Here is a 27,491-nt window from a genome sequence, read left to right as displayed (position 1 = left end):
GTCTGAGCCAGTGACTACCTGCAGAGGACAGCACAGTACTACCTTGGCATTCCCTGTGAGCACAGTCAACCACAGTTGAGCATTCTGAGTAATTGTCAGGTTTAGCTAGGGGGAGGCAACTCACTCCTCCTCAGCCTCACCCACCCTCCTTGCCTTCTCTGGTCTTCCCAGTTCAGCAACTCAGTCCCGTTCAGGATCCTGACATTCCCACAAACTTTTGATTGACATGCCTTAACAATAAAGCCATGCCTTCTTCAGGAGGAGTGAGGGATAAAGGTGAATACAGAGTAAAGATACAGAAGCTTAAAAATAAAAAAGGAATGGTTAAAACTTAGCAAAGCTATTAATCTGCTTTTCTTCTCGAATGTTTATTGGTAACTGTTCTCAAAATGTGAGCAGCAACCCCCTGAAGCATTATTTCTCAACTTTTTCTAATCTGTGACAGATCACTGTCAGATCACAGTACAGCAGCATTTCACAAGATTTGGTCTTCAAGCCAGGCAATATGAATCACCTGGCAGAGTTGATGAAAATACAGATGTGGGGGTCGCACCTCCATCAGACACAGTCAGATGCTTCAAGGCTGGAACCCATGAATGGGCATTTTCACAAGTTGCTGAAGCACACTAAAGTTTGAGAAACTTTGCAGGAAGTCATAAAACAGAAGGGAACTCCTCTTCCCTGCCTTCCTACCCTTCACCATCAATCCGCCAAGCCATTGGTCTATCCGTATCCTACTCTCCCTCCTCTCTTGGAACAACTTGTGTATTTGGCCCCCTCACCTCTTTTTGGTAGCTCTTCCAGGTGCCTGTTTTACTTGTCCCATTACAGTTAGCCCTTCCCAAAAGCACTCTGAGTACTGAACCTTTCATGTTCCTTTTCCTAATGAAAAATATGTTTAACATTCCTTCCTCCTATTTTCTCCGGGCTCCTGCTTTCATAAGTCTAAATATTTTCTAAAGTATATGAATGACTAAGCACTGGATTAGAGACTGAGCCATGGGCTTGCTGCTAAGCTCTTGCTGAACACGGGGCTGGAGCTCCTTTAACATCGCCTGCACCAATAGTCAGAATTAGTTTGGAAATGAGGACAGTACTGAGCCAAAGGTGGAAACAAAGGTCCCAAAGAGGAGGGTGGTGGAGCCTGGAACCATGCTTGACTTGACCACCTTGTCCTGTATGCCGACTTGCATAAGGTCACTGGCTCTACCAGTGGTTAGAAGACCTGCTGGCATGAGGATTGGCTGTATACTGGTTTTTGGAAAAGAGCTAGATAGGGAGGCACCAGTACCTCAGCACCATTCAAGCTTCTCCTGCATCCCTAGAATCTGCCAAGGCATACTAGTCACAGAAGCAGACTTTTCATGTCCTCATGTGGAGGCTTAACTTTATGTGTAACTGAAGTAGCAAAGGGGCTAGTTACTTGGTTGCTCATTAAACTATTGCCTGTAAGAGTGAAAATCTGGACACAATATAAATGTTTATCAATAGGAGACTATTAAATAAATTATGGGCTATCCATACATATGAAGCTGATTTTAAAAAATGAGATCTGTGTATGTACTGAGATAGAATTCTTACTATGATAATTGTTGAGTTTTAAAAGAAAAGCAAGTTTGGGGACAGTATTATAGTACAACCTCAATTTTTTTTCAGTTTATACATTTCGAATATATCTATCAAAACTCTGAAAGACTACATATCAAATTTTAATCAGTGAGTAGCTCTTGGGATTGTGAGTAGGGGAAGGGGAAAGTGAAGACTTCTACTTTGTTGTTTTTGTTTTTATTTTTTTAAAATAATATTTTATTGTGTTTTCGGTGAAAGTTTACACAGCAAATTATGTTCCCATTTAACAATTTCTACACAGTTTTTTCAGTGATGTTGGTTACATTTCACACAGTATGTCAGCTTTCTCATTATTTCCATTCTGGTTGTTCCATTTCCAGTAGTCTAGTTTCCTTGCCCCTTTGCCTTTTCATCTTTGCTTTAGAGTAAATGTTGGCTGTTTGGTCTCGTGTAAATGATTTTTAAAGGAGCACAGAATTCACGGGTGATATTGTTTATTTTATGAGCCAATCTATTATTTAGCTAAAAGATGACCTCATGGAATAGTTTTGGTTCAGGGTTTAAAGAGTTTCTCAGATCCGTAGCCTCAGAGAGTCCTCCAGTCTCAATTGGTCCAGTAAGTCTGGAGTTTTTAAGAATTTGAGTTCTGTTCCACATTTTGCTCCCATTCTGTTAGGAACCATCTGTTGTATTCCTGATGAGAACGGTTGGTAGTGGTAGCCAGGCACTATCTAGTTCTTCTGGTCTCCGGGTAGATGAGGTCAGGATTTGTGTAGACTATTAGTACTGTGGACTAGTTTTTCCTCTGAGTCTTTGGTTTTCTTCATTCTCTTTTACTCTGGATGCATAGAGACCAGCGGTTGTATCTTAGATGACTGCTTGCAAGTTTTTAAGACCCCAGATGCTACTCACCAAACTAGGATGTAGAACATAAACTTTACGTACTATATTATGCCAATTGACTAAGCTGTCCCACAGGACTATGTTCTTAAGCCTTCAGACCCCATAAACTAATCTTGCAAAGTGTTTAATAAGTATCTGTATTTGTGACACCTATGTGCTTTATTATATATATAAAATACACGGATGCATACCCTTACACATATATATATATACCTGCATATAGATACATCCATATATGCCCACCCATATTCACACATACACATACTCATACACTTGCATGCATATGTACATACACGTGTCCACATTCTTATTATTAAGTTGTTGTTGCACAGTCATATATGTCCTAGCATTTACCAAAAATGTTCTTTTTTCTTGCCTACTTCTTAGTGACATCATTTACCTTGGTCAAGTTCTGCATACTTCTCCCACATTTGTTGCTATATTTCCCATCCCCCAAAATAACAAGTGTCTACTATCTAGAAAGTGATCTCTTCCCCATTCCCCCAACCTATCCAGTGAATGCTGGTTTCAGTATGTACACCTACTCGTGTATTTTTGTAACAGTGAGATCACACAATTTGTAATTGACTTATTTCACTCAGCATAATGTTCTCCAGTTTCATCCATGTTATCTTTTGAGAACTCATCATTATTCTTTACGGCTACATAGTATTCCATTGTATGTATGTACCACATTTTACTTATCCATTCACCCGTTGATGGGCACTTAGGTTGTTTCCATCTTTTTGCTATTGTGAATAGTGCTGCAATGAACATAGGTGTGCATATGTCTGATTGTGTCTTTAGTATTAGATCTCTAGGGTATATACCTAACAGTGGGACTGCTGGATCATAAGGTAGTTCTATTTCTAGTTTTTTGAGAAAGCACCATACCGTCTTCCATAGTAGTTATACCATTTTACAATCCCACCAGCAGTGGATAAGGGTTCTAATCCACCCATAACCCCAACAGCATTTGTTGTTTTCTGTTTTTTTCAGCAGTGCCATTTTTGCAAGGATGAAATGGTATCTCATTGTAGTTTTGATTTGCATCTCTCTAATAGTTAATGGTAGGAGCCCTGGTGGCACAGTAGTTAAAGCAGTCAGCTGCTAACCAAAAGGTCAGTGGTTTGAACCCTCAGCCACTTTGCAGGAGAAAGATGTGACAGTCTGCTTCTGTAAAGATTTACAGCCTTGGAAACCCTATGGGCAGTTCTAACTTTGTCCTATAGGGTCACTTTGAGTTGGAATCAATTCGACAGCAGTCAGTTTGGGTTTTTGTTGTGTTTTTTTTTTTTTTTTTTTTTTTTTGTTAACAGCTAATGAAAGTAGCCTTGGTGGCACAGTGGTTAAGCACTCGGCTGCTAACCAAAAGTTAGTCAGTTTGAACCCACTAGCCGCTCTTTGTATGAAAGATGTGGCAGTCTGTTTCTGTGAAAAAAAAAACCCTATGGAGCAGTTCTACTCTGTCCAATAGGGTGGCTATGAGTCACAATCGACTCAAGGGCACACAACAACAATGGCTAATGATCATGAGCATCTTTCCATGTGTCTGTTGGCCACTTGAATGTCCTCTTTGGTGAAGTGCCTGTTCATGTCATTTGACCATTTTTTAATTGGATTGTTTCTCCTTTTGTCGTTGTAGTTGAAGTTTTCTATATATTTTAGAGATTAGACCCTTATCAGATATGTCGTTCCCAATAATTTTTTCCCAGTCTGTAGGTTTCCTTCTTTTACTCTTTTGATTAGCCTATTTAATTTTTAAGAGGTTCCAGTTATCTAATTGACTTCTGCTGTTCATGCATTAACAGTGTGTTTGATAATTTTTTTTTTTTTTTTAAAGTAGATCCCATAGTTTCTTCCCTATGTTTTCTTGCAAGAAGTTTATAGCTTCAACTTTAACATTTAGGTCTTTGATACATTTTGAGTTAGTTTTTATGTATGATATGAGGTATGGGCCACTTTGTCTTTATACATGTTTTTATTATTTGACTTTTTACAAGGAATATGTGTTTCCTTATAAGCAGATTATATCTGATTTTTTTAATCAGTTTTAAAAAGCAAAAAAATCAATCAATTAATAAAAAGATGTGTAAGCTATGATGGCTTACAAGCTGGTTAAACTTACATGTGTACTGTACAATTTAATAAAATAAATAACTGGGGATTGCACTCTGGTAGGAGCAGGTCAAGCTTGTGTACTGCGTAATATAGTATAGTAACTGCTCAAGGGTTAAATGAAGTGCTTTAGTCCATAGGTTTTGTGGAAGTATTAAAAAGAAGAGAGATTACAAAAAAAAACAAACCCGTTGCTGTCAAGTCGATTCTGACTCATAGCGACCCTATAGGACAGAGTAGAGCTGCCCCATAGAGCTTCCAAGGAACACCTGGTGGATTTGAACTGCTGACCTTTTGGTTAGCAGCCGTAACTCTTAACCACTACATCACCAGGGTTTCCTCTATTGACCCTGGGTAAAGAAGATAGTAGAAAAACGTACGTAACAGTAATTGCCCTTTATGCAACAAGCACACTAGAATACACAATGTCTGCTGTACTTTTGTATGCAAGGGGACACTGTGCAATATTAACGTTTATTTTGTTTCTTCACATTTTGTAAGTTTGGTCCTTCCAAGTGCCTGCAGTGTAGACAAAACAGATGAAGGTAAAAGTTCATTGTTGTTATCTGGTAACAAGAATTGTTGGTAAAACCTGTTTATCCTCTGCCTTTGTATTCTCGTCCAAATATACTATCCCCATAAAAGTCACATGCAGGTCATAGCTGCTTCAGTACACACAAAGATAGTAATCACTGTCAGCCATGTCATCTTTAAATATAAAGGAAAATATTGTATACAGTTCATCTTGGTCAAGGTGTATGAAAGAGCCTGAAAATTTGTAGTCTCTGAAACGATAAGAATGGTTAAGAGCCCAGGCTTTGGAGCTAAACACAGCTCATTTTAATTACAGTTTTACCCCCTTTACCTACTATCTGTGTGACCTTGAGCAAATCACCTAACCGCTTTAAGTCTCAGTTTCCTCATCTGGAAAATAGGATAATGGTAAAAACTACACTGGGTTGCCATGAAGATTGAGATGATATATGCAAAGTACTGTTGCATAGCCAGCACATACTAAGCTAATACATTTGTTATTGTTGTTAGGTGCTGTCGAGTCAGTTCCGACTTACAGTGACCCTATGTACAACAGAAGGAAACACTGCCCGGTCCGGCGCCATCCTCACAATCGTTGTTATGCTTGAGCCCATTGTTGCAGCCACTGTGTCAATCCATCTCATATAAGGTCTTCCTCTTTTTCACTGACCCTCTACTTCTCCAGGGACTGATCCTTCCTGATAACGTGTCCAAAGTATATGAGATGAAGTCTCGCCATCCTTGCTTCTAAGGAGCATTCTGGCTGTACTTCTTCTAAGACATTATACATTAGAGCTATTAATATGAGACCTGATACTTTAGTAGAACCAAAATCCCTAATATGTTGAGCCCAGTCGTCAAACATGATAATGTGGCTTGTCCTACATCAGGATATTTAGGAAAATGTAACTAGTGTAGTTTATGATATTTAAAATTAGCTCTAAGCCCTACAAGCCAGTAAAAGCAATAGAAACAAATGACAGCACTGCAAGCGTGTATGCATACATGTATGCTCACACCCAGAAAAACAAATGTATTTTATAATATTTCTTTTGGGACCCACATGTTTGAAAACATAACTTAGAACCAATGCCAGTGAAACTTTGTTCCTTAAATATTTTTGTGTTATCTACAGTAGTGTATTAAGTAATGTAAACTTTTTTCCAACTCTTCTATCACCTAAGCCATACTTGAATGGTCTGTACATAAGGTGCTTTTCCCTCCCTCATTTCTTTCATTACTCAAACATATCCTGTTATCAGATTGCATAAACATTTTTTTCACACTGTGTCCCTAGGTTAAGGCAGTTGCTTCATTATCTTAGGCAATATCACACCCCAAGGTTTAAAGCTGTGTTACCGTGGAAACATCTTGATGCTGTAATCTGATATCACTACGTTGTTCCAGGGTTATTTGTTGTCAGCCTTGAAATCTTACCAGAATCTCTTCTTAATCATTACCACTGTATAATTCTACAAATGGGCTCAATCTTTTTCTCTTCAAGAAATCAAGGTAAAAATTGACATTAACTCTTAAGGGCAAATTTGGTAGAGAACAAAGTTAGGCAAGCTAGCAGCTAATATTTCTGACCTTAAGAAAAATCACTAGAATAAAATGGAAGGGTTTGGAGCTCTGATTCAGTAATAATCTGGGGTGAAGGCCAGGAATCTGCATTTTAGCACTTTCAGAAATGCTGAATTACAGCCTTCCATTATAAGAGACAGAGTAAGCGCACACACATTTTTAGAACACAGGATAGGTGTACTAAGAATGCAAAGAAGTCTGGTCCCTAAGAACAAGATATGAATGTAAAAAAGAGAAAATTTTCTTCTCCCTTGATGTTGGAAGCCCTATTCTCCTCTGTTCATTTTCTACAGCCCTGTAGAAAGGGCTCAACAGCCTTGTGGGCAACACAGCTTGAAGCATTAGAACTTTCTTCAGTTATTTAAGACACTTAGGTGTCCCAATAATTTCCTGTAAATCCTCATGTGGCAGCCAAAGCAGGAGTTGCACATTTTTATATAAGTTGGAAAAAGAAGCTAGGATCTCATGTTTGGTCCATTTTAATCCAGATCTCTGTCCTCTCTAATTTAAATTCTGTGGAAACAATATTGTGTAATTCCATTGTGAATTAAACTCATAGCAATCTTGCCATGAGCAGCATTTTGATAAGAACATGTTTTAAAGATAGTCAATGTCTCTGTTACATATACTTCCAGTTATCACCACTCTTCCTCATCTCAAATTAATTTTTTACATTTGTAGGGGGAGCATTGGGAGGAGCTAAATTGTGGTAGTGCCCTTTTCTGTTTTTAACACACACACATTAATATCTCAGAAACAAATCAGGAACATAAGGCAAGGGAACTTTGTGACTCAGCACACAGTTAAAAGCTTGTAAGTTAAAAGTTGTAAGCTAAAATTTAATTTTGTAATTTTGCTTTTAAAAAGCAAATTTTCATTTTGTTTTTTTAAAAGAGTCCAGTCATTTACTTCTGAGTTGCAAATAAAAAAACCATGGCAGTCAACTGATAATGTATAAGATGATGCAAAAATAATCAGAAAATATAAATTAACTTAACAATTGTATTTCCTGAATGGATTTTGGTACCATAAATGAAATTTTTAATAAGAGTATTTTTATTTCACAAGTGACTGATAAGCCCAATCATTTAAAACCAGTTCAACTGTATCCAAACTAGTTCAAATTCTTGCATCTCACTTTAAATAAAATGTTCTTTCAGTTCAACTCAGCAATATTTATTGAGTGCCTACCATGTGCAAGAGAACATAGTGGGATTAAAAAAAAGTGGCTGCGCCACATACTCTGGCTTCCAGGAACTCGTAATCTGCTTGGAGAGACAACACAGTCACAAATAGCTAATGCAGAACAGATCATGACAAGTCCTGCAATGGAGGATTAAGCATGCATACTTAGCAGGGTGATATTGTCCCCAAGGGAGCAAAAATTGGTTATTGGGTGTGAAAAAATCTTAGATATGACATTGGTTTGTGTCCCTCCAAAGGGCCACTGTACATAAACAGATCTACAGTATATCTTTGGTATTAAAATACCATGGAGTAGAGGGGAATTCAAAAAAGAAATGCCTTCAGATTCTCTTTAAGGGAGCAATAATGAAAAAAACTGAGTGTAAGGTAGGCAAATATGGTGAAGGGCAACAGTGAGGAGGAGAGCGGGTCTGTGAAGGCAGTTTTAAGGGGGAGAAGTATTCCCAGTGGCCAATGAGGCTAACCAGAAAGAGCAAATGGATTCCATCTCACATACTAGCACTAGTCTTTTGGTAGTGGCTGCCTGGAACACTGTGATAGAGACTACAGCGAGGCTCAGCTAGATAGAATATGGTGATCAATTAGTGATGTCTGCTGTAAGCATGGAAAGTGGAGGGTCGAAGCATGAAGACCACAAATCACTTGCTCTCTCTGGCAACCTTAAGCAATAGCACAGTCAGGAAAATAAAAGGTATATTCAGGGAAAATTGAGTACAGGAGAATGAATTCCTAAAGACTTTTAATTTAAAACACACAGAATTCAAGACTGATTTTCCCAAACGAATATGTAAAAAAGGAGGAAGTATTTTTATTATATATAAATCTACAACTATTACCCCCCATATCACTATGAAACATAGTCTTTTAAAAAAATTTTGCAAAATAAAACACACATATAGAAAAATGCATAAAAGATAAATGTGCATAATCCTAAAACAAAAATCTGTAAAATCACCACTGGACAAGAAATGAATATTGCTGGCACCGTAGAAGCACCCCATGTGTTTCCCATCTGACACTCACCCTTCATTCAGAGGCAACCACTATTGCACTCTTAAGATAATCACTTCCTTGCCTTGCTTTATAGTTTTACCACTCATGTAGGCATCCCTGAACAATATAGTTTTGCTTGTTTTTGAACTTTATATTGTTGTCGTTGTTGTTAAGTGCCGTAGAGTCAGTTCTGACTCATAGCTACCCTATGTACAACAGTACAAAATACTGCCAAGTCCTGCGCCATCCTCACAATCGTTGTTAGGTTTGAGCCCATTGCTGCAGCCACTGTGTCAGTCCATCCTATTGAGGGTCTTCTTCTTTTTCACTGACCATCTACTTTACCAAGAATGATGTCCTTCTCCAGGGACTGGTCCCTCCTGATGACATGTCCAAAGTACTTGAGACAAAGTCTCACCATCCTTGCTTCTAAAGAGCATTCTGGCTGTACTTCTTCCAAGACAGATTTATTCATTCTTCTGGCAGTCCATGGTATTCAATATTCTTCGCCAACACCACAATTCAAAGGCATCAGTTCTTCTGTCTTCCTTATTCATCGCCCAGCTTTCTCATGGATACGAGACAGTTGAAAACACCATGCCTTGGGTCAGGCACACCTTAGTCCTTAAAGTAACAGCTTTGTTTTTTAACACTGTAAAGAGATCTTTTGCAGAAGATTTGCCCAATGCAATGCATCGTTCGATTTCTTGCTACTGCTTCCATGGGCATTGATTGTGGATTCAAGTAAATTAAATCCTTAACAACTTCAATCTTTTCTCCATTTATCATGACGTTGCTTATTGATCTAGTTGTGAGGCTTTTTGTTTTCTTTATGTTGGGGTGTAATCCATACTGAAGGCTGTGGTCTTTGATCTTCATCAGTAAGTGCTTCAAGTCTTCACTTTCAACAAGCAAAGTTGTGTCATCTGCATATCACAGGTTGTTACTGACTCTTCCTCCAATCCTGATGCCCCATTCTTCTTCATATAGTCCAACTTCTTGAATTATTTGCTCAGCATATAGATTGAATTATTTATGAGTTATTCATATACAATGGATATGAGTCATTTATTGGTTTTGTATCTTGCAATTATCTTTCCTAATTCTGTGGCTTGTTCTTTTTCTCTTTTTATGATGTCTTTGATTAACAGAAAATTTTATTTTTAATATAGGCAAGTGTATCAATCTTTCCCTTTTTGAGTCTTGTTTAAGAAATCTCTCCCTTCAATGAAGTAACTGGTAGAGGAGAGGGGTTTGCACCATTTTAAAATTTGAGCATAACATGAGACATTTTAACATTTCAAATTAGTATAAAATGCTGCAGACTATATTATTTTAGGCTGATGTGCCTGAAGAATAAGTTTTGTGAGGAGAAGAAAGAATCATTAAAGATCAAAAGATTCGTACTAAATGTCCATGAACTTCATAGTTGTTAAAAAAAAAAAAAAAAACTAACAACCTATCTCTTCTGCAAGTTTGATTCACTTATGATTTTTCCTTAATTCTGTTCTCTGCATCAATACATTATCACAGAAGCCAAATGACCATTCATTCATAAATTCTTTGATTCTTCAAATATTTACTGAGCACCAATCTAAAAGGGGCTTCCTGTTAATTTGGAAGACGCAGAGATGAGGAAGACAGGCTCCTCAGGGAGCTCAGCCCTGGTGGGAGGAAAATGTGTGTACAGCAACTATATTACATGATAAAAGGGATTAAGCATGGTGTGAGGGATCCTTGGGAGCCACAAAAAGGGTCATTGCTCTTCGGGTGGGGGATTAAGACTAGTTGCAATGGGTCAATTCAACCCCAATGTGTGTTAGGGTAGAACAGTGCTCCATACGGTTTTCAATGGCTGATTTTTCAAAAGCAGATCGCCAGGGCTTTTTTCCAAGGCACATTTGGGTGGACTCCAACCTCCAACCTTTTGGTTAGTAGCTGAGTTCATTAACTATTTGCACCACCCAGGGACTCTGAGTGGGAGATTCCAGAAGGCTTTATGAAGGAGATGGCACTTTGAATGAATCTCGAAAGATGGACAGGATGCAAACAGGCAGAGGTGGTGGCATGGGCATTCCAGAAGGGCAAATGCCACAGCAGAGACTGGCCATGAGCAACTGTGTAGAGGGGACGATTCCCACAGGACAATCAAACATGTTCTTAGTTTTTATATCTTAAAGAACGTAGAAGGACTCTATCCCACCTACCCATAAATTTTCTTTAAGTTCTCAGGCTCTGTTTCAAAGATGCTTAAAATTGTAAGCAGAAGTTTAAGTTGTCCTTGTAACATCCTGCATGAATAATTAAAAATTTTAAATATCACTCATAGTGCAATGAATTGCTTAATATGGCCCTTCTGGCCTTAGTCTTTGTGACTCACACACAGTGATTGAGTGGGACTATGCAATAAGGTATATGAAACCCTAATGAAGGGATTGGTCAGTTTTGCCATCCTGCTAGGATTAAAATGAGCCATCCCAGAGGTGGGAGGAAAGGATCTTACCACCAACAAGAAAGAAGAGCCAGGGGTGAAATGTGTTCTTTGGATCCAGGATCCCTGCGCTGAGAAGCTTCTGGAACCAGGAGACCAAGAGAGAGAGCTGTAAGGCCAGAGACAGAGAGAAGCAGCGGCAGAGAAACAGCGGCAGCAGAACCAGGAAACCTCCAAAAGGAAACCATAGGAGATGGCACAGTGAGCTTCCTGGCCCATCAAGCAAGAAAGCTGAGCGCCTTCGGGCAGGAGGCTTGCTGGCAGAGTAGGATACCTCCAGGAACTTGATAGAGTTAGATTTGCCGACCCACAGAGCTAGAGCTGAGCACCTTTGGGCCAAGGCTAACTGATGGAGTAGGGTGCCTCTGGTCACTTAGTGACAGAGTTAAAAGAGCTTTGTAACACTTGCCCAAGCAGGGCAGAGGCCAGGCCAAGGGGCCAAGGGCCAGAGAGAGATCTGCCTGCAGGCACAGCTGAGAAGAGGCTCTCCTGATCAAAGAACTGTATCCTGAGCATTCCTGGACCTGAATTGTAACCTGTTACTTCCTTAATAAACCCGTAATTGTATTGTCTGTGAGTTCTGTGTGGCCATTACAATGTGTTATCGAACTCCGCAGAGGAGTAGAATGCACCACAGGGGAGGTAGATGATGTCAGAATTGGTAAAAAGGGCTGGCAAGAAGAGGTATGTCTAACTTTCATCTCATAGGAATCAGCCTTGGACTCTTGATCTTGATTCTTCTTACTCCTTGTGAAGTTAGACAAGATCATAGCTGCCACTATGCCATTTTTACACACTGAAGATATTATCAAGCTGTGATAAAACTGCTTTTTAGTTTTATTTTTGTTGTTGTTTATTTATATCTGTGAGCCCAGGAATTGACTCCAGCTTTATACTTAAACACTCTGCTTCAGCTGGTCTGATCTGATCAGGTGATGGACCTGACCTTGCTTTTCCCACCAATTGCATTTTTCCCACGGGTCTGACTGATTTGACCTTTGCTTTTTCAGTTTGGCTTAGTGCCCCAAGCAAGTCAGGTCATGAATTAAGAAACTAAAGCTGGTGAAATATACGTGTCTTCAGTATGGCTTTGGGTAGCCTATCTCACTAAGTTGTCCAGAAAACTTATAGTATATGTGTCACATTAGAAGGATGTGCTGACAGACAGCCCAGCTGGACCACAAGGGCTCCTCTCCATTTTGACTCCCAATATTGGTAGGGTCTGAACCTGCCACTCTGTCTCAAGCCTTTACATGACACATGTTCTTCTATCTATTTAGAATGCTGCAGGGACATAGAGTTTCTAGCATAATAGAGATTAGGAGACAGATGTTGCCCAGGGTCACCCAGGCACTAACTGTTTTTTCAACTCCTCCTGAGGATGTGGGCTTGCTGATGTTATGTCTGGTTCAAGATCCAAGACAGTGCAGTGTTTGTAAACATTCTTTTAAATAGACACATTGATACTGTTAATGTGAGTTCTTCCAGACTGGTGATGGTCTAAGCCCCAGAATAAAAAGACAATGATTAAGACAAAAAAAAAAGAAGAAGGATGTGCTGAAATAAATCAGATGCCAAGGATGCTTCCAGAAAATGAATCATTTTTGTTTCCACATTTAATACCAAAAGGAACCATTGGTGGGTTTTATCATTCAAGGAACACTATTCCTTCTGAGGAGCCCTGGCGGTGCATGGTAAGAGCCTGGCTGCTAACCAAAAGGTCAGCAGTTTGAATCCACCAGCTGCTCCTTGGAAACACTATGGGCAGTTCTACTGCATTCCATAGGGTCGCTATGAGTCAGAATCAACTCGATAGCAATGGGTTTGGTTTGTTCGGGTTTTTTTTTTTATTCCTTCTGATAGTAGGAAGTATCACAAAATAAGCCCTGTTAGGTGCCATCAAGTCGGTTCCAACTCATAGCAACCCTATGTACAACAGAATAAAACACTGCCCAGTTCTATGCCATCCTCACAATCGTTGCTATGTTTGAGCCCATTGCTGCAGCCACCATGTCAATCCATCTGGTCAAGGGTCTTCCTCTCTTTCGCTGACCCAAGAATGCCACAGTTGAGGCCCCTCTTCTGGGGTTGGTTCCCAAACTTTCCTGTGCATCAAGATTGCCTGGGGAGCCAGGTGAAATGCAGATTCCATTGATCTGGAGTGGGCCCTGGAATCTGTCTTTATTAATGAGCATTCTCAGTATTTGGGATACATAGTAAAGTTTGGGAAGCACTGCTCTAAACCACTCATTACATACTAGTGTACTCAGAAATGAAATGTCACTTGACCCATCCTATAATAGGTTGAGAAGAACTCACTTTAGGAACACCCCAATCTCTACACTACCTGAAATTCCTCCTGCTTTCTATTCAAAAGAATAATTCTACCCTGATCCCCCTTTCTCAACTTTGGATAGTTCTAGGTCTGCTTTCCTGGGGTGGTTCTCTCCTGGATCACACACTTTGAACATTACCCAGAAACCTCTTCTCTATTCTCTTGTACCCTTTGCCTTGAATTTTCTGTCTGGAAGATGTTCTTGATTCTGAGACATTTCCCTCTCCATTAACTCCACCCCACATTTCATTGTTGTTGTTGTTAGGTGCTGTCAAGGTGATTTTCAACCCATACTAATCCCATGCATCAGAGTAAAACTGCCCAATAGGGTTTTCTAGGCTGTAAATCTTTACAGGAGCAGATCACCAGGTCTTCATCCTCTGGAGAGGGGCAGATTAACCAGTAAACAAGTTACGCATGGGCTTAATTGTGTTTCTGGGTGGAAACCGCAAGTTCTGTTTGGCGTGTCTCATCCCAGCCAATAAACAAGAGACCAAGGTGGGAGACTAGAAAGGTACCTTTATTTCGTTGTGCAAGGAAAGGAGAGAGTTGGGGCTGCTGCCGCCAAGACTGCTCAGCAAGGGTGAGGGGGAAACTTACTGGTTGGAGTTTAACTGCCATTTTCTGAACACACGATGCATGAAGTTATATGTAAACCCCATTGTGTCTGCGTAGTATGATTAAGAATGCTGCTGATGTAACTCGTATGAACTTCCTACTTGTAAACTCCTGTAGGGTTGCTAAGAGTTGGAATTGACTCGATGGCAAGAGGTTTGGGTTGTTTTTTGTTGTTGTTGTTATTTTTTAGCTTAAAGTCATAAGCTAGCAAGTGGTCTGGTGGAGGGACTTGAACCCCAGGAACTGTCTGACTGCAAAGCTACTGCCCTTTTCAGCTCATCGCACTGCCTCCTCAACACACGATGAGGCTGCTCTGTACACTGTTAGCCCCCTCCCTGTAACTGACGTTGCATGATGGATAAGTTGTTCCCAAAGTTGGGATATTTTTCATACTGAATCTTTTTTCCTAACTGGAGATACAGTCAAATTAAAATAGAAGCAGTCTTTTAAAATATAAATAAATAAATAAGGAGGAATCTCCCAGTACCACTTTGGGGAAGATTTGCAGCTTATCAAGTTAAACTGTTATCAGTAAGCTTGGGGATTTTCAAATGGTGCTAACATAGACCTCTTGGGCCAGAGTTTCAATGTTGCGTTTGTTTTCCAGAAAAAGAGCTCAGCATAAACCGCAGCTAATAGTAAGGTTTTGTTTGGGCTTTTTGCATAATAAAAGTCGTAACTGAGCAACATTGGCTACAGACACTCCTCCCCATAAATCCACGGAGGGAGACTCTGTGAAAAGCATTTCAGAGGAATCCAAACCCCAAATAGTCTTTGGCAAGGGGTAATTTGCTATGATGATAGTTAAATAAGGGGAATACTGAGTGGCAGACTACAAAGAAGCAACTGAAAATACAACTAGCTGTGGTTTAAACCCCTCAATTGAAAATATAGATAAAATTTCTCACATTTGGCAACCAACACTGGTCTCTTCTTTTTATAAGGCAAATTTGAAAATACATACCAAGAAGTTTAATTCATACTCTTTTGACCTAATAATCCCACTCATGAGAATTTATCTCAAGGAAATAATTCATTAAAAAACACAATATACATATTTTTATAGAAACATTATTTATAATTAACAGAAAACTGGGAACAATTGAATTTTCCAATAATAAAGGGAAGGTTTAGTATATTAAGGTTTAGGTATCTCAATTATTTGGTATATCATGCAGTCATTAAAAGTATGATCACAGTATACAAACAAGGAAAGAGTGTCCAGTGAAAGGCATAGAACACAAAAAAAGTATCAATATGCAGTGGTTACAGACATGCAAAAAGACACATGTGGATAAAAAGTAGGAGGAAACATGGAGAAATGAAAATAGTTATAATAGCAGGGTGAGATTATAATAGACTTTAAACTTTAAAATGGTTTTCTTTTGTAATGACAATCTTCACTTTTTAGGTTTTTTTCTTGTCTTTCTAGCTGCAACTTATATAGCATCATATTTCATAATTATTTTGGAATCAGTTGCTTATTTTACAAGGGATACATGTTGAACGTTCTAGTCTAGTAGGAAATGTAAAGATTTACTAATTTGCAAATCCTAATGCTGTTGTTTTAATTTGCAGTGAAGGGAATTTGGCTACAAAGCAAGTGGTATTTCTTCAGAGGCCAATGATGTGGAATTCAGCTGCTCAGACACCAGAAGTGAGTGAAATTGATGCTTTCAACATAACTGAATGTTATGTTGAAACATTTAATCTTTAACCCTCACTGTGATTCCAAATGGTGAATACAGATGAGGAAGCATGGACTTAATATGGAAACAGTCTTCTAAACTGGTATGTAAGAAGGGAATTTGCTAGCAATGAAGCAATATGAGACAGCTCTAACTCTTGTGATGAACGTGCTTTGATCTTGCAGCAGATCTATGTGATCTTGTCTATCTTGACCTCTGAAAGCACTTTTCTTTTATATTGTCTCAAGTTCATTTTTTGAGCTCTTTGCTGAAGGACCATGCTGAATTTCAAATCACCTTATCCTTACTGGTTGCACAGGTAGAATGGCATCACTGAATGAAGAAATCTATGTGTTAATAAAGCATAGTTTTCAAAACAGGAAACTTGCAAGTGGACTGGAAAATTCTGTAAAGTGAGCCTTTTTTTCTATTGTATATCAAGAAAATACTGTTTTGGAAAACGTTAAGGTTTTCTATACTGGCAAAGCTAGACTGACAGTGCCTGTAATACAGCCATGCTAAGTTGTTTCGCGTAAGTTTTGGAAAGAGGCTGGCTAACTGGATAGGGAGGGAGGGAGGTGGAAACGTGGGTAGGAAGATGGGGAGGCAGGAGAACAGAGTGATCAAGAGCACAGATGTTAGAAAGATGGACAGCACACAGGTGAGCACTGCTCACCCACTGCCCACCCTCAGCTGAGAAGCACATCAAGTTCACAAGTTCATTAAGAAGTGTTCTGTCTATTGTACATGTAGAAAGTGTTGAATAGTGTAAGTTTTGTTATGTATATTTTTCACCAAAAAAGTATTCTGTCAAGAAGAAGAAGCAAGGGTAGTGGTGATAGTAACGTGTAGAGAAGGTCCAAAAAAAGTTACCATTCTTCTTTCTACTTTTCCAAAGAAACTTTTCACCATGTCATAGCCTTTTCTTTTCTTTTTTTTTTTTTTTTAACATTTTACAAGTGGCCATCATTTCTGAGGCATTCTGGTTACCATCCAGCCAATTCCCACTCATGATGACCCCGTGTATGTCAGAGTAGAACTGTGCTCCATAGGCTTTGCAGTGGCTGACTTATTGGAAGTAGGTCACCAGGCCTTTCTTCTGAGGTGCCTCTGGGCATGCTTGAACCTCCAACCTTTCGGTTAGCAGCTGAGCACGTTAACTACTTGCACCACCCAGAGACTTACAACCATATGAGATTTTGTATAACTAAGGGCCAAGGAGTTTAGAAGATATCAGACCCAAATTCAGCTACTTCAGTCTCTTTTACTTAGGATGAGATACCAGTGCTGTGATTCCCTTAAAAGGTATGCTTTTTGTTTAACTTTAAGTACTGCCCAGTAGTCTAGTGACAGCTTTCCTTTGGGTAACCATTATATTTACATTCATTGTAATATAAAATTACTGGCTCATTTATATAACAGGAAGGAAGTATATAAATAGTTGGCTTCTATCAATGACAAGCCCAGAATAATATATTTTATAGCTTAGAGTTCTGGCTCTAAATGGGCTTAATAGTTCTTCTTTCAATAAATGTTTAATTTTTCTAACAGGAAGTCTGAGAATGTTGAGATTATTTGGGGGCAGAACATGTAGGTGATTCAATCTGGAGCTGAAGTATCTAACAGCTCTAATAGAAAACCAGTTTGCAAATTCTCTTAGATTTCTCTAGTGGAAACATAATTCTTTATTTTTTCTCAAAAAGATAGTAATATTATTGGGAAATCAGACTATTAATATCACCATTCAGCTAATTTGGTTATCTCATATGCATTTTGTGAGTTCACAGGTCGAGAATGGCACTGTTCTTTGCTTGTACCTTGAAATCAATTGTTGGGAGGGGCTGGTGGGGGGATTGCTTCATTTATATAGTTTTTCAAAGAATTTTTAGGTGTTTCTCGTTCTAAAATCAGTTGGTAGAAATTTGAGGCATTACAAATTTTGCCCTGGGATTTTCAATGAGTTTTCATTAAAAAGATAAACTCATGGGCTGGCAGAAGCTTACCCAGAGTCTAACCTGTAAAAAAAGTTTCTACTGAGACTAAAGCTAAGATAGATAAGATATTCCCTATCCAATTGCACTCAGCATAAAACAGTACTTTTATGTTAAACAAATCCATTTATGCCTCCTGTTGTGGGGGAGGGAACTGAGAATTGCATATTAAAGAAAGTATATTGCTGGAATTTTTTCTTCTGAAGTTATCAAAACCTTTACTTTTGGAATTTGTTTTATATGTCACAGATATGTTTCATGCAATATTCTAGGTGGCTTGAGAATTTTTTTTAAATATGGAAAAGGTCAATTCAAAATATTTATATTCCATTTACAGCTTCAGTTTTCTTTAAATTATTAAAAGATCGTTTATCTTAGTAAAACTATCAAACTTAGAGAAAACATAGTAGAAAATCTTCATGAACTGGCAAAGAGTTCTTAGACATGACACCAAAAACATAATCCATAAAAAAAAATTAACAGATTGGACTTCATCGCATTAAAACATTTAGTCTGAGAACGACACTGCGAAGAGAATGAAAAGACAAGCCACGACTGAGAGGAAAAAAAACTTGCAAATCACGTATCTGACAATGGACTTATATCCAGACTATATTAAGAACTCTCAAAACTCAACAATAAGAAAACAAACAACCCAATTAAAAAATAGGCAACAGAGTTGGACACTTCACCAATGAGGATATATAGGTGGCAAATAAGCACATAAAAAGATGCTTAAATTATTAGCCATTAGAGAAATGCCAGTTAAAATCATGATTCGATACCACTACATACCTATTAGAATGACTAAAATAAAAAATAATGAAAATATACTGAAGTCAGTCCTGAGGTTCACTCTTCAGCCAAAGACAGGCCTATAAAACAAACAGTAACACATGTAGTCCGACCATGTATACGAGACCAAGTGGGCACAGCAGCCCAGGGGCAAGCACAAGAAGGCAGGAGGGGACAGGAAAGCTGGATGAATAGAAATGGAGTACCCAAGGCCGAGAAGGGAAGTGGTGAGACATCACGGGGCTGGCAACCGATATCACAAAACAATATGTGTATTAATTACTTAATGAAAAACTGATTTGCTCTGTAAACTTTCACCTAAAACACAATAAAATAATAATACTAATAATGACAACAACAAGAACTGGTGAGGAGGTAGAGCAATCCTGTAGCTGAAACGCAAAATAATACAGCCACTCTAAAACAGTCTGGCAGTTTCTTATAAAGTTTAAACATACACATACCAGACGACCCAGCAATCCCAGTTTTGGGTCATATGGTAAGTATATGTTAACTTCATAAGAAATAAAACCTTAGGTTCACACAAGAATCTGTACACAGATGTTTATAACAGTTCTATTCAAAATTGCCAAAAACTAGAAACAACCCAAATGTCTTCAGCAGATGAATGGATAAAATGTGATACATCCATACAATGAAATGTTGTTGTTAGGTGCTGTCAAGTCAGGTCCAACTCATAGAAACCCTATGTACAACAGAACGAAACACTGCCTGGTCCTGTGCCATCCTCACAATCGTTGCTATGTTTGAGCCCACTGTTGCAGCCACTGTGTCAGTCCATCTCATTGAAGTGTCTTCCTCTTTTTCACTGACCCTCTACTGTACCAAGCATGATATCCTTCTCTAGGAACTGGTCCCTCTTGATAATGTGTCCAAAGTACATGGATGAAGTTTCGCCATCCTTACTTCTAAGTAGCGTTCTGGCTGTACTTCTTCCAAGACAGATTTGTTCGTTCTTCTGGCAGTCCATGGTATATTCAATATTCTTCACCAACACCATAATTCAAAGGTGTCAGTTCTTCTTTATTCATTGTCCAGCTTTCACATGTATATGAAGCAATTGAAAATACCATGACATGGTTCAGGCGCACCTTAGTCCTCAAAGTGACATCTTAGCTTTTGACAACTTTAAAGGGGTCTTTTGCAGATTTGCCCAATGCAATACATCATTTGATTTCTTGACTGCTGCTTCCATGGGCATTGACTGTGGATCCAAGTAAAATGAAATCCTTAACAACTTCAATATTTTCTCCATTTACCATGATGTTGCTTAATTACAATGAAATACTATGCAGCAATAAAAAGGAATGAACTAATTATATGCACAATAACTTGGATTAATCTTAAAGGCGTTTTGCTGAGTTAAAGAAGTCAGTCTCAAAAGGTTATAGACTGTATTATTCCATTTATTCTTGAAAAGGTGAAACCATAGTGATGGAAAACAGATCAGTGGTTGCCAGAGATTGGAGTGGAGAAGGGTGTGATAAAGAGATAGTATGAGAAGTTTTTGAGGATGAGAAAACTGTTCTATGTGCGATAATAGTGGTGGTTACACAAATTTATACATGAGTTAAAATCCATTGAACTCACACAGAAAGTCAATTTTCTCATATGATAATTTAAAAATAAAATTTTAGAAAGATCATTTGCTTTATAAATCACATAGACTACATTTTTTATGTCTTTGTCCTTTGATAAAGACTGTCCTTAGGTAATAGAATTCTTATGAAGTATAATGAGGTTATTAATTGCCCTTTCTTCTACATGAGGCTGTGTGGTGTAATAAACAAAGCTTCTTTTTATCTGACCGTTCCTTCTATTTTTATTTAAAGTTTTATTTATTTTGAAGGCCAGGCCTCTAAATAGATTCAAGGAAATGATATCATACCAAAAAATAAAAAACCATATATTCTGACTCATGACAACCCCATGTGTGTCAGAGTAGAACTGTGCTCCATAGAGTTTTCAATGGCTGATTTTTCAGAAGTAGAACACCAGTACTTTCTTCTGAGGCACCTCTGGATGGACTCAAACCTTCAACCTTTCAGTTAGCAGTAGAGCAAGTTAACCATTTGTGCCACCCAAGATGCCTACTGGGTACGATAAGAGACTCAGCAGGATTTTACCTCCATCTATCAAATGTTCTTATAAATTTTTCTTCCAATATCTCATTTCTTAACTTTTTTGTTTCTTTTGAAGACTCAAAGAAAGCTTATCAAATTTTTATTATCTGAAAGTCTCTATTTCAGTTAGTTAAAATTTTCAGCCCATTTCTCTTTAATAATTATTTAAGAGACAAAAGATTGACTTAAAAGTATTTGGTTTCCACCAATTCAGAGTAGGGTTCCTATCCAGTGGTGGTCTCAGGAATAAAAAAAACCATGACAGAAATATAATATTATATATTACTAGTACCTACTATGTTGTGAGCATTCAGTTAGAAAGCATATGTACAGTACTTGACACAGTGCCTGGTAATGTAAGACATTGCTATTATTTTCATAGAAATTTTTTTCTTTAAGTACCAGATTATTTATGTAAACACTACTAACTATATGGAGAAACTGAAGAAAAATCCAGAAACTTCTGATGACACTCCGTTTTCTCCAGCTAAAAATTACCTTCAGCTAGTATGTAGGAAGCAAGTACATTGATATCTTTTCATATTTCAAAACACACACATATACGTATCTATATCCTGAATGTGTGCTCCATGTTTTTCTACTTTGTAAACCATATTTCTTAACCACTCTGTCCATCATAACACTAAGACAACACAATGTCTTATGACTGCTAGTAGAAGGCTAACTTCAGTCTTTTGATTTTAAGACCAAAAAACCTGTTGCCATCAAGTCGATTTCAACTGATGGCGACCCTCTAGGACACAGTAGAACTGCCCCCTAGGATTTCCAAGGAGCAGCTGGTGAATTCAAAGTGTCGACCTTTTGGTTAGCAGCCATAACTCTTAACCACTGCACCACCAGGTCTCCTATTTTTAAGACACTGACCATAAAAAAGGAAAGGAAGAATGGTAGGACAACTGTGATGGATTGAATTGTGTCCCCCCAAAACTATGTGTTGTAAATCCTAACCTCTGTGTCTATGTTTATAATCCCATTTGGGAATGGGTTGTTTTTGTTAATGAGACAGGATTAATGTAGGGTGTGTCTTAAATCAGTCTCTTCTGAGATATTAAAGAGATTAAACAAGCAAGTGAAAGAAGCAGAGCTGGGGGAAGAGAGATGCCAAGCCCCATGAAGACTGACCAGGAGCAGAAGTTCAGAAGAGACAAGGACCTTCCTCCAGAGCCAACAGAGAGAGAAAGCCCTCCCCTAGAGCTGACCCCCTGAATTTGGATTTCTAGCCAACTAAACTGTGAGAAAATAAATTTCCGTTTGTTAAAGCCATCCACTTGTGGTAATTCTGTTAGAGCAGCACTAGATGACTAAGACCAAACCAAACCAAACCCATTGCCATCGAGTTGATTCCAACTCATAGCGACCCTATAGGGCAGAATAGAACTGCCCCATAGGGTTTTCAAGGCTGTAAATCTTTATGGGAGCAAACCACCACATCTTTTTCCCACCTGCTGGTGAGTTTGAACCGCCAACTTTTGGTTAGAAGCCAAGCACTTAACCACTGGGCAACCAGGGCTCCTGATAACTAAAATAGACACCCTAAATCCAACTGACTTGTCATTGAGTGTCATGTATTTTTAATGGATCATCTGTTTTAGTAAATGGGAATGATTCTCAAAAGTTAATAGATTTTATCATGGGTGGCATTAGATCTGCATCTAAATCTCGGTATAATTTGCCCCTATTTCTTAGTGAAAATATTGAAAGAAAGTAAGAAGGTATATGAGTGAGTCTCAAAATGTCACGTGGAAAAATCTCTACTGACACAGAGAAGTATTCATACTATAGTGCTAAGTGGAAAAGTGAGCTAGAAACTTTTCTATACAGTGTTTCTATACATCTATGTGTATGCGTACAAATACATATATATATATTTTGAGAGGAAAATATGCCAAGATTTTAACAGTGCTATCTCTGGAAATAGGGGATTGTGGGCGGGCTTTACTTTTTTATTTTGCTTCTGCCAGGATTTCTATATTGACCAAATATTACTTTTCTAATTGAAAAAAATATATTTCATTTAGGAAACACACATACCTATGACAACAAATCTACTTGTATTTTTGTAAATGTGAGTAATATAGTATGAGAAGAATAAGGTTAGAAATTTGAGCTCTAGTTCAGCCCCAGCCTCTCCATGACCTTAGACAAATCGTCTTCCTTCTGGGCTGGGTCCTGCTTCTGCAGAAAGAGGGGATCGAAGTAGGTGATCTTCAAGGACCAGTGCAGCTCTAGACTCCTACACTCTAAATTGTAAGAGTTTTACAATTTGGTTTGTTGCAAAAGCTATTGCATGTGGGGTGAGGATGGGATTCAGAACAAACCTGTTGCTGTCAAGTCACTTCCCACTCATGGCAACCGCGTGTGTTACAGAGTAAAACTGCTCCACAGGATTTTCTTGACTGTGATCTTTTACAGAAGCAGATTGCCAGGCCTATCTTCTGCGACACCACTAGGTGGGTTCGAACCACTAACATTTAGGTTAATAGTTGAGTGCAAAACATTTGCTCCACCTCGGGGAGGCGATATCATAGCTGAAGATGTACTGTTAAACTTTAAGATGTTAAGTTTTACTTATTTAACTAAGCAGAGTCATAAAAAAGAAACACATGTTCTGAAATGTTTTTTAGAGATACGGTGTTTAGGTATTTATCATCTTCTAACATTTGAGGGGGGACCCTGGTGGTGTAGTGGTTAAGAGCTATGGCTGCTAACCAAAAGTTTGGCTGTTCAAATCCACCAGGTGCTCTTCGGAAACCCTATGGGACAGTTCTTCTCAGTCCTCTAGGTCACTATGAGCTGGAATTGACTCGACAGCAACAGGTTTTGTTTTGTTTTTATTTAACATTTGAAGGAGCCCTGGTGGCACAGTGGTTAAGAGCTTGGCTACTAACCAAAAGGTTGGCAGTTCAAATCCACCAGCTGCTCCTTGGGAACTCTATGGTTCCACTCTGTCCTATAGGGTCACTATGAGTCAGAATTGACTCGATGGCAATGGGTTAACATTTGAAAGCTATGCTTGGTGGCTGCTTACTTATTAATGCTTATCTAAAAGTGAATGACTGTTGATATCTTATTATTATGAATAGTATCCAGCTTTTATTAAGAAAATTTTATTGAGTGTATAAGGGTTGATTTCTATCTGCTGGTATACAATGAGGAATTTATTGCGAAATTTACCTTTGGCCCTGGTGCTGGTGAGGAAGTAAAGAGCCAGGCAGCCAAATACTCTCTGGCACCCCTGCCTTCCCATTGTAATTCAGTCAGCGTTGAGAGCATCATTCAAGAGTAAATGCATTTGTTATGCATGTGGGAAAGGGAGCCACTAGCCAGGCTTGAGAAAGGAGCCCAATCTGGCAGCACTCATCAGCCCTGCCTGTGTCCAAAAGGCTACTTCCTCACCATTCAGCCTCCCAATACCAGAGAGAGCATACCATTCTGAAATCCTGAACCCTATCTGAGAGTAAATCATCAGATTCTGCTGCTTGTATTAAATTCAGTAAATTCAGTGAATGGGAATAAAGGGAAAGGATGTAAGATCGGATATTTGTATCTGATGAATGCAAGGGTACCAATGGAAAATGTGACTGCCGCCAAGCTGTAACTGTCTGAATTGGGACCACGAAGGCTGGTCTTTGTTGAGGAAGGACCCACTGTGGACTTTAGTTCATTAACTTGCCCAAAGACTCCAGTAACTTGGCCAAGAGAAAGATGAGCTTTCCCTGAGCTGCCAACACACTCTTCTGTATACAACATGCTACCACACCATTGCCATTGAGTTGATTCCGACTCCTAGTGATGCTTTAGGACAGAGTAAAACTGCCCCATAGGGTTTCTAAGGCTGTAAATTTTTATGGAAGCGGACTGCCAAATCTTTCTCCTGCAGAACAGCTGGTAGGTTTGAACCACCAACCTTTTGGTTAGCAACCAATCACTTAACCCCTGTGCCACCAGGGCTCCTTCCATACAACATGCTAGGGGGGTGCATTTTCCTATACAAATAATGTCATAAACAGTGGTTACATTCCACGGTAGCCTACAAAATCCTATTTAATAAAGCTATTTGTTATTTTTATATTTATAATGAAAACCAGTAGAAAATACCTTTGTATTTTATACACTATAATTCAACAAATTTATAAGTAGTAACAAACTTTTGTTAAATCAGCCTGGGCATCTGACTTCTATGAATAATATTTTCTATGAGAAAATGTAACCCTAGTTTCCAACTAACATATACACGAACCTTCTGTACACAAATTCTTTGAAGCTGGGAAATCACCGTATCTTTTTAACTTGTCTTTCAGTTCTCATTCAGTTGTACGTGCCTAAGAGTATATGATGAAATTCTAATATATGTCATGTTATCAGCATTAAATAAGCCCTTGTAATGAAATCTCATCAGGAGTCTGGACACCTGTATATTCGAGGCTACTATAATCTCCTTGAACTTCCTCTTTATTGGCTGAGACATCTTATTTTGACTTAAGTTTCCTTGGCAGAGGCCATGTCCTCTTTTATTCTGAACTGCACCAAGGACACTGTCAGCCCTTGGTAAATATTTATTAGCAGAAATATCCACAGCTTATCAGATAGTCTGAAGAATAAGCCATATGAAGTTGCTGAGCCTTAGCACTATGTCAGGCAGGTGCGGTTTTATAGCAGCATGAGGAAAGACGTTCGTTTGACCTAGGAAGACGCTCCAGGCATTAGTTCAAAATAAACTTGGTCTGAATTGTCCATGATTATTGGAATTATTCCTGTATGAAATGGGCGTAAGGTGGCCACTGAATCACTTTTTCTGCTGTTTAGATCCCCACTAAAACCAAGAAGAAAAAGGGAATCTTTGATGTACCTCTACCTTGCTTTGTTCCCCATTTATCTGTGAAAGGCTGGCTTTGAAAGGTGCGAAACTTCAGATGAATTCTGACTATATCATTGAATTCATCCTTCAGATTTTTATTAACATTTGTGTTGATGTTATAAGAAATCTGATTCCACCAGATTTCTCTCCTCAGAGATGCCATTGAGGGCCCAGACCAATCTGCCACCACCAACCTGCCAATGATGAGACCCATATGCCTGGAACCTGCAAAAGGCTCTGAAACACAGAGGAGGGGAGCTCATTTTTATTGGGGGAGGAGTAAATGAGGAGAGTGACTCCGAGCTGGTCCTTGAAGAATGAGAAGGATTTAGAAGAGAAGGAGGGAAAGGCCATTTAGGCAGAGTAACAGCATGTGGTAGGACAGAGGTGCAGGAAAGTACCCATCTGTTTAACTCCTGGTTGCCTGTCTCTTGTGTTTCAGAGGAAAGGCAGCCACCCCATGAAAGGTGAGGATAAGAACAAAGTAACCAGTAGGAGCGTTGGATTAGACACGGCCACATCACAAACTACAGAGAGCAGACCCCCGCCTGAGGAGTGCCCCCTCTCTACTTCTAGAGAATGTTGGATGAAGGAGGGGAAGTCTACACAGTACAGCAGCTTTTCTGGGTTCAACAATGACAGTGTCCTACGGGAGTTAGATGATGGACAGTTTGATCAGGAAGATGGAGTAACTCAGGTCACTTGCATGTGAGCAAGGAGGTAAAGCAATGGAAGGCCCTGTAAATAATTATTAAAATAATTGTCAACTGACTTTATTATCTTAGTTTATCTGCATGTATGTAATACTTTGAATTTTGCCAGACTCAGGCTTTCCTCTAATCTGTATAAACTTCGACTCAACCTCCAAGACAAGGAAGAATAACCAGCATATTCATAAATTTAGAATCATGTTTACACCGCTCTCAATTAAAACAGCTGTTTAAACAGTTGTTCCAATAGTTTATTAAGTGATAATTTCCTTCAGTTTCTTGTGAATGTACAAAGTATACTTTTATTATAATTCCTGGGAAGAAGACTAAATATCTCAACCTGTATTTTACCTAATTAAAGAGTTCTCAGGAAATTAGTTTTACTTATGCTGAAAAATAATATCTATCCTTCTTTGTCTCTCTCTCTTGCTCTCTCTCTCTGTCTCTGTGCATCTGACACATATACATACATCTAAACGTAAGTACAGGCCTAGTTAATGAAAATAAATATTTCCTAAATATAACAATCCAAATTTTGTCTTCAACTATGGCATGTACATACAAAGCAAGTCCCTGTTAAAATATGTTTTAGAAAAAAATCCTTTCTGTATGTCTTTGCTTTTAAAGAGTCACCATGAGCTTATTAAGCTTTGTTTCTCCTAATGGCCTAGGAATAAAGAGAACAAAGTACTATCCCTTAAAATTCAATACTAAAAGAACCTACAATCTCCATATTTAAAAAACTTGGCAGAAAGGATGGATTTTTTTCTTTTAAATTGCAAACTACTATGAAAAGGAAAAACATCAACTTTAAGTGGAAACTGAAGTCTTTTACATCTGTCTAGATTTCAATTATGCTTTCATTTTGACTTACTAAATCCTGAAGAATGTTGAAGCCCAGAAGCTTCAGTCCTGCAGTAGTTGAAAGGTATT

The 27,491-nt window shown here is 38.6% G+C and overlaps 1 protein-coding gene across 1 annotated transcript in view; it reads left to right on the top strand.

Moving 5' to 3' along the window:
- The window catches only part of RFTN2 (raftlin family member 2), a 70,999-nt gene extending 44,162 nt beyond the window's left edge, over positions 1-26,837 (top strand). Inside the window, exons 8-9 of the mRNA XM_004378191.2 lie at positions 15,930-16,008; positions 26,291-26,837. Of these exons, the coding sequence (XP_004378248.1) occupies positions 15,930-16,008; positions 26,291-26,560 (349 nt within the window). The 3' untranslated portion in view covers positions 26,561-26,837. The remainder of the gene's footprint in view (positions 1-15,929; positions 16,009-26,290) is intronic.
- Positions 26,838-27,491: the final 654 nt, after the last annotated feature.

The sequence above is a fragment of the Trichechus manatus genome, unplaced genomic scaffold (assembly GCF_000243295.1).
Source record: "Trichechus manatus latirostris isolate Lorelei unplaced genomic scaffold, TriManLat1.0 scaffold00056, whole genome shotgun sequence".
NCBI classification, from domain to species: Eukaryota; Metazoa; Chordata; class Mammalia; order Sirenia; family Trichechidae; genus Trichechus; species Trichechus manatus.
The sequence above is the reverse complement of the archived record's forward strand: the minus strand, read 5'-3'. Positions and strand labels throughout refer to the sequence as shown.